Source organism: Camponotus vicinus, unplaced genomic scaffold (assembly GCF_025532165.1).
Source record: "Camponotus vicinus isolate PSW18456_S1 unplaced genomic scaffold, iyCamVici1.0 SCAF_5, whole genome shotgun sequence".
Lineage (NCBI taxonomy): Eukaryota > Metazoa > Arthropoda > Insecta > Hymenoptera > Formicidae > Camponotus > Camponotus vicinus.
Window position 1 is genome coordinate 13,784,818 of NW_028141977.1, and position 15,558 is coordinate 13,800,375.

Consider the following 15,558-nt stretch of genomic DNA (forward strand, 5'->3'; position numbering starts at 1 on the left):
GGCTGAAAAATTTATGAAGAATGTTTAACGATTTTTCGGCGAAATTGTCTCTACGTAAAACGATGTAGAAATATTTCACGAATAATTTTTTAATGCAACGAATATATATAAAATGATCACTAAGAGAGAATGGTAAAACTTTTTTATCTTATTTACAAAATTATGAGATGATTAAATTGTTTATAAATTAAGAAGGTTTATTTCTATTCCATTTTCATTTGCAGAAAATCCCCAAGTTTGTGACTAGATTTGAATTACATGATGCATGTTAATGAAACGTGTGCCATTTGAATGAAAGAGTAAATTCTATTTCAGTAAATCAAATTATATATAACAATTCAAATATGATCAATTTCATAATACAATAAAAACTGTGATACATTTAAAAATTATTCGAGTCTGCTTTTAACCATTTATTTTCGGAACATGTATATCCAAAAATTATTTTTATTACATTCACTAATGTAATAATTTCCACTAAAGTAAAAATAATACTTCCGCTTAACGTTAATGCCCGGAGAAAAATCAAATTAGCGTAATAAAAACGCTTTCTGCCCACGCAATTCTAATTACTAACACCTCACAGCTCCGATTTTGCTTGCTCTGATGATTTTATGAGATAAATAATCAACATTCGTTTTATGCATTGCCATAATAACATAAACATATTACATAAACCCAAACGTTCCATCGTTCTATTGTTAGAAATAAGTATACGAAGCTCCGAATTTTACAGAAAAGCAATTTTACACATTACGCTAATCGCTGTAATTACACGAAATAAGGAGGCAAGACAAGTGACAAGTTACCCGCTCACCTTTCTCAACGAAAAATAATGGAAAAGGAAAGCACCTAATTTATTACTTGAGGCTCGGCGTAAAACAGGCACGAGGGATAAGGCAAGACAGTTTCCACGAGCAATAATTCGTAGCTCTTTCGCGCGCGGCTCCGCGCAGGAGAATAAGGAAGGACGGATTTGTCATCGCCTGTGCGAGGCGAAGTCGGAAATACGATTTGTACGTGCGATCGATCAAAACAAGCCTTCGTCTCTTGGCACTACCGCGACGGCGGTCGCTCTATTCGGGGTGATTCGATGAGCTAACGCCAACTTAACGCTACACACCCCACTGAGCCGCACTCGGTCAGATAACTCGTGGATTTTCGAGCACCCTGCAGATTCCGCCGATCGCCTCCTCACTTGTGGATTCCGTCGTCGAGCGCCGCGGTGTTTAATCCGCGCTACCGCTCGCGCTGAAAATCTTCGCGGGAATTCCTTGCGCCAAAGAAAATTCGAATTGTGCTTGTACATGTGTCAAGCTTGTTGGAACGTACATTTGTTACGTCTCTCACGAAGGAGGGCAATTACTTCCGAGGCAATTTCCGTACATTTATATTATTGGCTAGCATGATACTGTTATGCTTCTTTCGATAATGAGTTAATAACAACTCATTATCTCTTTACTCGCCCATAGCGGAAACAGCATCGAAAATAAGAAAGACGAGAAAAGAATTTTAATTATTTTCTAAAAATTTGTCTACGAAAAAATTTTAAATTATTGAAATTTTGAGCAATAACAAATTAAAGCGTAACCTAAAAAAATATATATATATATGTGTATAGTTTATTCTTACTGTTTGCTAGGAGAAATTTAAAGAATAACGTTAGAGATTTAATTAATTAAAACAACAATCATGATTGGTCTACTCTAATTTTTATTAATGCATAAAAATTTATTTGTATATTCGAGAGAAACGTTGATATTTTATTAAATATTCTATTTCAATATATTCAAAGATTTATGTATCATGATATCAATGTCCGGAGAGAGACAAATATAACAAAATGTAGAATTAAATAGGTGAGGTATGAAAATTATCTGATAAAGATACCGCGTTTGAGGGCTTCTCTTTAGCCTGGCGTTTTAGTTAAATTATACGATAGCTACCACCGAGAGGATGTCAAAGGACAGAAATTATGATCGGCGGAGGTATGGAAGATCCCGCGGAAGGAACGGAGGATTCGGAGGACGTGGCGAGGAGCGCTGGAAGGCGTAAGAGAATGGAAATCAATACGTGAAGTGAGCAGCCAGTTTCAGGCAGAAGTTGCCGGCTTTAGAAAGCCTTGAGACGTCGTCTGCCCATCCTCTTCGGACCCTTGTGTTAAGAGAGCTCGAACAGGCGAGAGCGAAGGAAGCGAGTGACAGAAAGTTAGAGGAAGAGAGAAAGAAGAGAGAGAGAGAGAGAGGAGGAGGAAGGGGGAGAGAAAAGAGGGTGGGAGAAAGAGAGAGAGAGAAAGAGATAGAGAGAAGGAAGGAGAGTTCCATTCAGGACTAATGGGGTTAAACGCCTTAGCCATCAACCGAACGCCACCCTCTTGATTCTCGGACGTTTCGATTCGTCCGGAGCTAGAATTCGAATTATCCGTAATATCTCCGAACATAGTTTACGTTCGTCGAGACTGTCCCGCGAATTAATAGAGAAAATGCACGCAAAACCGCTACGAGAGAAATCATTTCTGAAACTATCATCATTAATCATCATCATTAACCATTATCTATGCGTTTTAATACACTTTGAATAGTTATTTCAAGAATTTAAATTAGGATTAAGATTTTCTCATTTAAGTTAGAACCGCGGATTCTTCACGAACGGTTTAGACCGTTAAAAAAATAATAGAAATAATTCTCGATAACTTTCGATAAATTTACGGGCGCTTTTTCTACGTATCTAGACAGGTAACAAGTGTTACTAAAAAAATTATATCTTTGAATTAAATAGAAAAGTAGGCAACTATATACATAATATCGGCAATATTAATGCAAAGCTGCTTAATTGAAGAAAAAAAATTTCATCGCATGTGGCCATTACGTGCTATCAACATTTCATAATCATCGACTAGAATCGTTAAGTTTTATGCTTCTCAGGCGCAGTTCCTCACATAAAGATTTTACCATAATCGTTTTTTTGATGGGCTGTCGTAAGTGGGATATCGAACTAAAAAATGACTTATGATTGAAGCTCATAGAAAAGGATATTCGGAAATTTTTCGATACACTTTAGGCCCATCACTATAGATCTGTATAATTTTCATATCACGCAATTTTTTATCTTGCTTTAAGTCAATCTGAATTCTTTATAAAATTTAATCATCGTTTCAATTTATAAGTGTGTGTGTGTGTGTGTGTGTGAGATAGTTTATTAATCTATACATTTTAAAGTTGAGAATTAAAAGTTAAGAGCTACGAATTAAAAATTTGTCAGAATTATTTACGCGCATGTATCTATAAATATATTATATGTACAAAGCCATGTCAAGATTTTACCAAATAAAAACTTTTGAAAAGATTAATTAATTAACATAAATTAGAATAATCTATCTCCGTCAATTTTAATTATATTTAAGATATCTCATAATATCGTTTTTATAGTGCTTATATATGCTTTTTTATAATGCCCATTATCTTTGTTTATAAATTCGTAAAATGATTTTTAGCGCGCAGATCGATCGATATTGAAATAAATTCACACTTTTAAGCTCATTAATTAATTATAAAAATTGTATAATTATATTTGAGAGATAAGCTTACCTTTGTGTGCCATGTCGTCAGCAGTGACGGAGGCTATGAGGCCGGTGGCGCCCGGCCATGGAGCGACCGCAGCGCCCAACTGCTGCGAAGGCAGAATCTTCGGGCCTTTGAACACTTCCGTTCACTGAAATTCATAATTAAAATCGTTAAAAAATATCAAGTAAAAAAACTTCGTTATCGTATACAACAATAGTAACTTCCCCGCATTCGAAAGGTTAAACTATTAACCGTTTGACGTGAAAAATATTAACACTATATTAAAAAAAAAAGAGCAACTTCGCGGGACGATATATATACATATGCGAAATATATGCACAGAGAATGATAGAGAAACGTTTTCTTAGAAGAAATTAATAAGGTGATTAATAAAAATAATGCATGATTCATACCGGAGATACTTGATAGTTTTAACGATCCACCCAAACTGCCTCGTCGTACCTTAATTAGATGCCGTATACTCGAAAATTGTGCGTATCCACGGCACCTGTGTAAATCTGCGTCATTTGCATATCGCGAACGCATATGCGTCGTCGCGATCGCCTTGAACGGGCAAATAAGCGCGCACCGATCTCTTTTATCACCGTGTTATCTCGAAACGCACGATTCCTATCCTACCGCAACGTGTATCCATAGCTGGTATACCTTAACTTTATGTGCTTTAACTTTACGTTATAAAAAACACACAAAAAAAAGAAATAATTACACAGAACCCGAAAAAAACAGCAGATGTCTTTTAAGTCATTGACAAACGCATTTAAAATGTAAATTATTGAAAATAATCATTTAAAATTATTAAAAACAATAATCGAAATAATTATTTCAATTAATAAAGCTAAGAAAATTTACATCTGTTTATAATTGCAAAATAAAAAAATTTTAAACGAAATTTATCGTAACAGAAATTTAATTCACGGCAAAATTGCTGATAAAATTTTATGTATAACATAGAAACATTTGTATACATAAAAAAGGATTATAGAAAATATTATTAAAATGAGCTATTTCTTAATTGTGTTAATAATCTGTGTTATCGCGTATATGCAAGTTAATTTTTATTTATTACACAATTTCAAATATAATAATGTAAGCCATCCTTGCGAAAACCACATATAATCATTTTAAGCAACATTGACGACATGAAGTGTCTTAATTATCGAAGCTCGCACTTGTTGAAGACGTGAACTATTCGCAAACGTAACACCCTCCGTGTATCTTTCACTACTACAAACAAAAAAAGAGGGCGAAAGCTCGCAGTGCTAGAGGGAATGAAAATGGAGTTAAGCGCGTATAATTAGTGTCGGAAAGAGTTAGTCAGCTGAAAGCGTACAAGTTGTATCACGTTCCATAAAATACATGGAACAAAAAGAAATATAGCAAGAGAAGCAAACCGCGAAAAAAGCTTAAATCTTCATGTAGCAACACTTTAACTAATTCAAAGTAAATCTTTCTTTAATGTATGCATTAAATATTAATGTTTTATATATTATAAATAAATAAAAATCAAATAACATAGTACAAAATGAGGAAAGATTATTAAATATAATTACAAAATATGAAACTATAATAAAAAAAGATATCTGATATTAAAACAAGAATCTCATAACGATTCATAGAGCATATTGATACAATTTCATTTGTGCAATAATAATATTATAATAGCGATATTTATTTATGATATATGTTAATATGTAAATTATTTCTCGTTCTCGCGAAAGATAAGAAAAGGAAAACATTTCGGAGAACAAAATCCTTCTTGCGACGATGTTTACGCAAGGCTCATTAATTCGAATCAAAGTTACGTAATAATTTATAATACGATTCATTTCCACAAGTTATCGCAATGAGATTCAATGCGAAGCAATGCATCAGTAAGAGACTTCCCCCTTTTTCCCTTTCATTATCCAGGATGCTCTTTGCGCTGCTACACAGAGGAAGCGCTTTCTTGCACAAAGAAGAGGTCGAGGAGATGAGATACAACTGGAAAAGGGAAAAAAGCCCAACGAGAGAAGCGCGAAAGGTACGTACATGTTTATGTATATGCACAGGGAGAGAGGAAGAGGAAGAGAAAGAGAGAGAGAGAGAAAGAGGGAGAGAGGGGGTGGATGGAGCATCGCGTTCGCATATTGTGCAAGAGGATTACCTCGGATTATGCCCGACTGAGCGCAAACAGGATCACGTCGCTTCTGTTTGCAAGACGCCAAGCTGTCGATTTAGTGAACTCAAACTCGACTCTGCCTCACGCGGAATCGCCATCAGAACAGCGGCTTTCCGAGAGATTTCCGCGTTTTTCCTTTTTATAGTCACGTACGATTTAGATTTGATAAGATCTCGAATCCCGAGTTAAGACAAAACTAAAAAAATTATTACGCAAAAGTATTTCTTTACCTTTAAGATGATTGCAAAATCATTTAAGACATGTGTATTATTTAATCTCGAAAATAAAATACAATAATTAATTTTTCTCTTTCATTTTTTTTTCAACTATTCGACAAGATATTATCTTCTTATCTTTTGGCATTAAATATTTTGATAGTTAAACTGCAAATAAATCTTGGATTTTTAATTAAATAAAAATAGTGTTTTATTATCGCATTTTAATTTTATATACAACGGATAATTATTTAAATAATTTTTAGATAAATTAAAATTTAAGGATGTAAATATTAATACTTCGATTACCGTGCTCAGCGATAAAATATAAAGTGCTAAAGATATATTATTTTCAGAGTAGAAAAAGACGGGAAAAAATTGCAAAGATTGAGAAATCCCTTCGAAACTTTTGTAGATACGACCAGAGATCGTTTGTGGATCCGGAGAGATGCCTTCACGGAACAGTATCCTTCATAGTTATCGCGGGACAAGTTCGAACACTTCTTGAACATTCCGCAAACACAATACAGCGAGACGTAACGGGACGGGGAAAGGTAGCATTATACACGCGAATGGTAATAGGTTCCATATCCACGAGAGCTGCCGGCGCATTATGCTTTACATTTCCGGCGAAACACTGTTAATGGCACCCACCGCCGTCGCTACCGCGACTACCGTCGAAATCCACCCCTGTAATACACGCCCAACAGCCCCCGCAGGCATTAACCGCTCACGCTACCGTATAAAGTGACTTCCGCCCACGATTACATTCGTCTCATGAGCACGTACACAAGCGTTTGTGCATTAATTATTAATTACGCCGGTGAAGAATGAGAGACCGCGTATTATACGGCGATAATGACTGTTTCGCATAATTGAGGACGATTGAGAGATAAATCGTTTTAACGTAACGCACGCAGCTTGTGTGGAATTAATTTGATTTGAAGTATCTGTTTTTATTCTCGAGTCTTTTATTTATTCTCAAGTATCTGTGTGCTTCTTTTCTTTCATTTATGCATATATTTTCACGTTTTCTTATCGCAAATTCTTACGTAAATGTTGTTATCATTATTTGTTGTTGTTACGTATTATCTCTTAGGTAAGTCTGACATATGTAAGTGAAAAATCGAATCGTTATGTAATCATAAATTTTACATCATTATTTTAATAAACGCACATCCCTTTTCTTATACTTAAAAAATAGCGTAATAATGAAAATTTTGACATGCTTGTGAATTGATATGAAATAAGCAAGACAAAATCTAATCTTTTAGAAATATAAATATTGCTTCAATTTTTACAATTGTTTCTTTGCCAAATTATTTATATATTAATTGAAGAAATATTGCAATATATTTTTGCATCTTTCAGTATGATTTTATAGACCAATATAATATTTTATTAATGCTTTTACCGTAATTTTGTTTTTTAAAACTTACACAATCTAATTTAATAATACTTGATAAAATTACTTGGCAGAAAAATTTACAAAAATGTTTTAATTGTCATATAATAATAGAGAGAATGTGATCAATAACATTTCTCATTACATTTTACTTGGATATCGATCAATACATAATGCCTCAATCCGTTCCAGATGTAGACTGTCGAAAGACATTTCATTGATCAACGTTAATTCACGCGCGTCGTTTATAGGATCTATTCCTGTTTAACGGCACGTTAATAATGAACAGTTAACGAGGCGTTAAACGGTTATAGATCTTACGGAAGGCTTCCTTCGAAACATAATACAATTCAATCCAATGCAATTGCATCCTGTACTACAAGGAGGTTAGCAATTTTCCGCTCTTTCGTGTAGCAATTTACATCTGCTTATGAGTATTTTGTTTCGGATTATTTATGAACTTTCTGTTTCGGATTATCCAATCGTTCTCTACATTCATTGCTTTTCGTATTTATCAATGTAACTTAGCTTCTCAAATCTTTCGCACCAAGATATTTCCCTTCGAATCTTTAAATATTTGTTATTAAATCATATTTATATGACCATGCTTCTTTTAATATCTTTTTTCATTTTCTTTCTCATTTTTTAAATAAATTTTAAGATAAATTTTTAAATAAATTTTCAAATAAATTTAAATTACTCTACGTCCAAAACTTTCCACAAAATATTACCTCATATATATATTTTATATCATTATTATAAAATCACATTAAGAGTATGTATAAAATTTAAATAAAATTAATTTAATTGTAAGTAAAAAAATTAAAATAATTAAAATTCTAGGAAAACATACTTCTTTATGGAAATTTTTTATTCCCTCACAAAATTCGCATAAAACACTAGTCAAGTGGTGCTTTATAAATACTTCGCGCGTAAATTATTGTTTACAAGCAAGCAATGCCGTATTGCTACCATACATTTGTCCCGATTAGAGAATCGCTGCCGCAAAGAACCTACTAGAGGAACCGATGCATAATGCGTCGTCGCGAAAGGAGCGTTCACAATGCGTGTCGGATATCACCGCGGGGGGCGTCTACACTTGTGTGACGCTCGACATTCAGACTGTCTCATTCATTCGCGGTCGCATTTTACACGGCGAATCGTATAAAGCCTATCGCCTAATTACACCATAATACTGTGACTGTGGGAGACAGGCGAAGCGACAGACTGACAGCGCAAGAGCGAGAGAAAGTGACAGAGAGAGGCAGAGAGAGAGAGAGAGAGAGAAAAGGAGAGGGAGGGAGGGAGAAAGAGAGGAAAAGATACTATGACAATAGTGAGTGGAAGCGAGAAAGTTGAAAAGAGATGTATATACATATATACATATATACATATATATGTAGAGATTCGACGCGCTATTCAATCGCACTCGTCTCCAGTATAGCGAGCTCGCAGGAGAGGGTTGAATACTATGCTTTAAGCTGTATTATGCGCTACGTGCAGGAAATCTGCATTTGATAATGTGTTAATCAGCAGTATGAATCAATGGAATTCACGCGCGCGCGTCATTATCTCGCAATGAACGATTAACAATGTTCAATTAGTCGAGCGTATTCGTATCTAAAGATGTAAGTAAATGTGTCGAAGTAAAATATTTTATTTATTCACTATCTCATTATTTCGAATATTCAATACTTCGTATAAAGAGAATCCGCCGCGATCAAAACATTGAGCTTTATTGCATTTAAAGATTTTTAATACATGATATTTTTCTGTATATTTTTATAATATGTATATATTAATTGATCATTGTTGTTTTTTGTTAAATTATTATCGCAATAATTTACATCTAGATTTTTGAATGTAAATATAAGTGTCAAGCCTCAAAAATAAAATAATAAAATTAAACTAGAGCATTCTACATGCATCGCATTAAGTTAATTATATGCAAATAAGGATGTAAAAATTCTGTACAAAATCTGTACATACTTTTTTACTTTACAAAACTAATTTGTTTTTACAGCGTTTGCGTTACTAATTTCCCTACGTTTATATCCGAAATATGATTCATATTGATGAACACATTATCATATATTCAATTGTCATATCAATTATTATCAATTATTATCTCTAATGATATTCTTAAGAAATTATAAAAATGCTAGAATATTAAAAATGTTAAAGAATCGTTTTCACATATAGACAGAAATTAAATATTTTCATACAATTTCGCTGAAATTGAGTTTATGTAACGTTTTATTAACGAACGAGTTAAATAAAAATTACATGAGATATCAAACGCAAAGTAAATATTGAAAATATTTATTAAATGTTATGCGATAAAAAACGAAAAACACGCTCCTTTTTGAAGAATAAATAAATTGGAATAAGATTTCCATAACAATAAATATTTTCCGAATTCAATAATTAATTGAAAAAATCGAGGATTCATTTTTTTATCTTTTATCATACAACTTCATGATGTAACTAAACTACGCAGAGATGTAAGATAGAAAAGCTTCAATTTTAAACAAGGAATTTTCTCCTTCCTTTTTGATCGTCTCAAAATTAAGACAATAAAAAGAAATAAATAATAAAATGCATAATTGTAAGATTAATTAACAATTTTGGAAACTATAGATTAGAGTACATTTTGATCGAGAGAGATTTTTTCCACCTACTACATCTCTTCCACTTACGCGCCTTTTTACACGAAAACAAGGAATCCACCAAGATATTTGATTACATACCAAGAGCTACCGACGGCCGACGCTGTCCGTCCTCCCTCCGACGTCCCTGTTCGGCAAAAGCACCACTGCGAATCCTTTGGCTGGTCTCGTTTTTCGTCGCACCCCGCATATACCAAGCACAGTCTCCCGGGCGCGATCCGCGAGTTGTGGTTATGTCACTCTCGCGCCGGATCGAACACTCGGATTCGACTCTCGCGGGGATCGATCTATCTCCTTCGAAATCGTTTCGCTCGCTCCGAAACACCCCTCTCACTTTCGCGGCTGGTCGCGCGCGTTACGATAACCTCCCGGACTTATCTTGGATATTGGCAACTTGGCTCAGTCTCTCGCGAGCGCGAGAATCAACTTCGCGTTCGCGGTGCGAAGAAAAGAACGATATGATTAGAACCAACCGCGCTTGTGCCGATCCGCGCGAGTGCAGCACACGTGCTGCTCTGCAGCGTGTGATTCCTCTCCTCTCTCGCTTTCGTGAAATCCCCGTCGGGATCGGGGCGGTGGAGGGTGGTCGCGACGCGAAAAGCCTCTACGCGAGGACGCCTAACCCTACGAGAGAGAGAGAGAGAGAAAGACAGAGAGACATATACACGTAGAAACGGACGCGAAGAGAGAGGGTGCGAGATGCGTATATCTCGGACGAAAGAGAAGACAGGAGAGAAAGAGAGAAAGAGAGAGAGAGTGGAAACTCTCTCCGGCCGTGGAAATATTATTAGGTAAAAGCACACGCACGGACTGGCACGCACCGACTCGCGGACTCTCGTTGGGTCGCGCCGCCGCGGCCTCGTGTTGGTACGTTCGACTTGACGCTTGGACCAATGGCGGCGAGCGCAGCTTCCCTTTCTACGTGCGCGCCGCGACAGACGGTGGGGATCCCGGCTCCGCTTCGTGACATCATCGATTCTGAATGGTGGAGATGCTCAACCGTGCGGAAGGTACATCGCGGAGGGTGCGTGCCGTGCGTGCAGTGCGCATGCGCGGCAACGTGCGCGCAACTGCACCCCACGGGAAAAGGGTGCGCGCGGTAACGCGTCAGATGGAGATGAACCGCTGCTACGCGAGGACGATGCCGTCTGCCCAGTCTGTCCTTTCATTCTCCCGGTATTTCGTAATTATCTCTCCTTCGATCTTTCGATTAATTGCGACGTCGATTAATTGAAATCTTGAAAATTGTACCGATCTGTAGTGTGTAATCGGGGCGATCGAATTGTTCGATAAGATATTTGAAACTTGCTATAGGATGTATTAGTAAGGATGTAAACGAATGATTTTCTCTTGGATTTATGCCCGATTTCATCAACCGCGTTTAACTTTAATCTTAGTTCAACTCACTCTTTGTCTCTTTCTAAAGGAAGAATTAAAAGGAGATAAAGAGTGAGTTAAACTATAAGATTAAAGTTAAACGCGGTTGGTGAAATCGGGCATTAATCGATTGGGATTTAAACGAAGCATTCCTGTTCACGCAATAAAATAAAATAAAATAAAATAAATATAATAAAATAAAATAAAATAAATATAATAAAAATTTAACATATCTTTAACAATGTTTCGAGAAATATTTATATAATCTGATCAATATTGAGGGAATATGTCGATAATTTTATCGATAATTTTATATTCAAGCGATACATGATGTGATTTGAATAAAATGATTTTGCTTATGACATACACATTTTTCATTTCTATTTATGAATATGATTATTTCTGCGCGCATGCGAACGCAAATAAGATTATACGTTATCTTTACACATATTTCAACCAACCTTGACAATTTGGATAAAAATAACGACAGAGAAATTTAAATAAGATACATTCTTTAAAATAAGCGTTGTTTAATCTCACATTGACAGTGTATATAAATGACTTGTATGCCATTTTCAAAAATAAATTTTCCTCGAGCAAGCTTTGTAATATTCAAAAAAAGATCATATGTTTAAAATATGTTTATTTTTAGTATTTATCTACCTTTTATCATCCATATTACAGTAATAATTCATTTTCTAGAATGCTACGTATATCTGCTCATTAGTGGAACTGTCTTTTCAGTATTATATTGTTTTTTTTTAAATTGTTTTTAGTCTTATAATTAGATTTACTGAATGTTACGAAACAAAAATTTCAACGATTATTAAAAATTATTGTATTTTTATTGATTTTGAGAAAATAAGAATTTCGACAAATTGCAGGACAAAAGTAAAAAATTACAAACATCATATGCTATTAAAATTTAAAAATTCATGGATAATTTTCTTATTCCTCTAATTTCCAACTTTTTTTTTATATATCAGATTCCTACAAAACACAAATTAACAAATTATGTACAAAAATACGAACTTTTCGAGCATTTTTATTTTTTCTCATTTTTCTAACTTCTTAAACATTTTTTCGAACTTTCAACAATTTTTCCGGGCCAGAGACGGAGAAACGAGGGAAACACGAATGTCACGCCATCGGAATTTCACGTCGCTCCTCTTTCAGGGGCGCGTCTCGCGGAGGAATATTAAAATATAATTGGCGTTTGTGTCCCTTATGCGTGCAAAGCGGTATCTAGTCACGCGTGGATCGTCCGACCGTGGGTGTTATGCACGCCAGAGTACGTCATACGCGCGCGCGGGGGGTGATTCACCCTCTCTCTGTACTCCGGTATAGTATGCCCCTACAATCTTTCTCGCAGGACGGTACGGAACGAGGGGGTAGACGTGAATGCATCTACCCTTGTCGACGCGGTGCGTCAACGACGGCTTCGAAAGCTCGTTTCACACGGAACATATCTCGTGATGAGAAAATAAGAGACACAAGCGATAAGAAGTAAGACACTAGTCATTCATCTCGTAAAAAAAAGCGATGCGAGTCCAGGTTTTAGAAGTGTTATTATAGCGCTATAATAATTCCAAAGAAATAAGAAATTCCAATGAATACGAAAATAAAGCGGTGCGATGCATCTTGGCAACATGAAAATCTGGACTTTTATTCCCTTTCGAATGAAACGATATATTTACGAACAAAATGGGACAAGTGATTTTACGTTGATTTATCGAAGAGAATATCCCGACAAACATAAACGAAATCAAAACATTGCAATATTATTACGTTGCAAGTTAAATTATGTGCTTCTATAATTAAGAATCGGTCAACAAGCAAATATGACAAAATAAAAATAAATAATTTTCATTTGATTTATCATTTAATATGAAAGAGAAAAAATGGATTTTTTTATATTTATATAAAATTTGATATAAGAAACTTAAATATTCTTAATATTTGCGCTATTGATGTCTCGTTTTATTTCGGCTTTTTATTTCTTAGCATGATATACAATATTAAACTAAAGAATCTAATATGTGATTTTATTTACTATGCTAACAAAATAGAACTTTTGCATTCTGAAATTTAACTTTTTCGGTTATTCCTTTTTCTTATTATATCTTATTTTTACATTTTATTGTGTCTCAAGTTTTAAAAACGGCGATTATAACTGAAAGGTTTGCAACGATCGATTATCGCACCATTCAACGAAATCGTTCGCAAAATGCGTTATCCTTTAAAAGAACATTGATCTCGTTCTATTAGCATTCTTTACAGGAATAGTAGCTAGTAGAAGTAATGGACACGTTCACGAGTTTTTCGATTTTACGAGAAATATATACTACCAATTAAAAAGTTGTAAGTTAAAACAAGATCACAGCCGTGTAAGACGTCATTACGATCAAATAAATTCGAACGAGTCACGAAGGTCAACTGTGGTGCGATGTAAGAAAGTCGGAGAAGTTTGCTCAAGTTATCTTCGCACTTCACGAAAACTTGAAGTTAAGATAACGGCTGCGAAATGGAAACAGATGCTTAACAAAATTTCAGCAATTAAAGGACGCAAATTCTCTATAAATATCTCGTTATTAGTTTCTTTGTTAATTTTAAAAAGCAGACTCTGAAGAAGACAAATAACCGCTAAATACAAGTGACATATTTTAAATGTGATGAATTTTGATGAAAGCACTCAATACGTAGTTTCAAGAGATATATAATGAGATATATAAATAGATAAATTTTATATAAAGACGCAATAAGATTTTTATATTAAAATATTATTATGATTTCTATTTTATTAACACTTTCACATCGCCAATTAAACTTTTAATTTTTCTCTCATCTTTCATCCAATTTCAATCTTCCGTAAAGAGATAAAAAGTTAAATTTAAAATTAAGCTGATGAAATCTTTGAGATAAAATATTTAATTAATTAATTAATTAATTGGATTTTTATAATAAAATGTGTCATATTTGATAAATAATTTGATATTTACATAATCTATTCACTGAATGTCATGCTTAGTTATAAAATTACTGTATATTTATTATGTTTAATTTGTATTTGTGTATGAAGATGTACTTACAAAAATTGAACAACTTTCTGTACTCTGAGACATTCCGGATGCGGATTTGCGCGCGCATTCGCGTTCATGGGTATCCCAGAATCCCGAAGAGAGCCGCTGCTGCAGGTCACGATGTGAACCCGGCTTTAGGAGATCCACGCGGTGGAAGTAACGCGTTTCGATTTTGCGTTAGCTCAGCTACGCGTGAATCCAGCCAAGGTCAAGTCGTTCCCCGTTTCCGAGCATCCCTCCGGCACTCGGGCAGAGCTCTTAAGATCGATTCCAACCAATTTTATACGTAGGGTGGCCCGCTACAAAAGCACGATGACGTTAGATGAGACACAATTATCCTCGTTTACACCTCCCGCTGTACCTGTTCCTGACTAGTCATTGTGATTAACTAATGCAATCCATTAATTAATTATGCAACGTGCTCGCAAGATCATCAGAAGTCTGCAAATCAAGAAAAAACATCGTCGATAAATAATATCTCTATATAAGAATTAATTTTTAACATATGTAAGAATCTCACCTTGAAAATATAAAAATGTAAGTTTAAGCTAGGACAACATCAGTAGTCAACATTACTGGCTTGTATATTTGCAAGTAAATTTTGTAATATTTTTTCAAAACTGTTCTATTTTTAAAACAAATGTTTCTCGTAATCTTCTAAATGTAACAAGTTTTCTCATCTTTTATTTCTTTTTATTCCTAGTGATCTGAAAGTTGTGCTAAAATCTTTGTTAATTTTTTATGTTATGTTCGTTACATTAAAATGTTAACAATTTAAACTTCGCGATCTCTTCATCGATATTAATATTATTCTTTCTGACAAACACAAAACAGACGTACTATTTTCATACATTTATTTTCATACATTTAACGAACCTGTTATCGATTTCTTGCTCGTCTATCCATTGATTCTTCATCGCCACTTGAGCAAACTCGAGAATAGCATGGCTCAATACGATGATGGAGCCAACAAACCAGAGAAACGAAAGAAGTTATTATTTGCTAATTCTCGTCTGTTTTCAAACCAACCGTCGCGATAACGCTATTTGCATTCCCAAAGTTTGAGTTCA

General features: G+C 34.7%; 1 protein-coding gene across 3 annotated transcripts in view; it reads right to left on the reverse strand.

Annotated features, from left to right (window-relative positions):
* LOC145972489 (paired box protein Pax-6) overlaps nt 1–10,920 on the reverse strand; it is an 80,596-nt gene extending 69,676 nt beyond the window's left edge. For all 3 annotated transcript variants that reach the window (XR_014439181.1, XM_083101165.1, XM_083101164.1), the window contains exons 1-2: nt 10,113–10,920; nt 3,588–3,711 (exon numbers count right to left, since the gene is read on the reverse strand). Coding sequence is in view for 2 of the 3 variants with exons in the window: in XM_083101165.1 (XP_082957291.1) it covers nt 3,588–3,600 (13 nt within the window). In the remaining variant the exon portion in view is untranslated. The remainder of the gene's footprint in view (nt 1–3,587; nt 3,712–10,112) is intronic.
* Nucleotides 10,921–15,558: the final 4,638 nt, after the last annotated feature.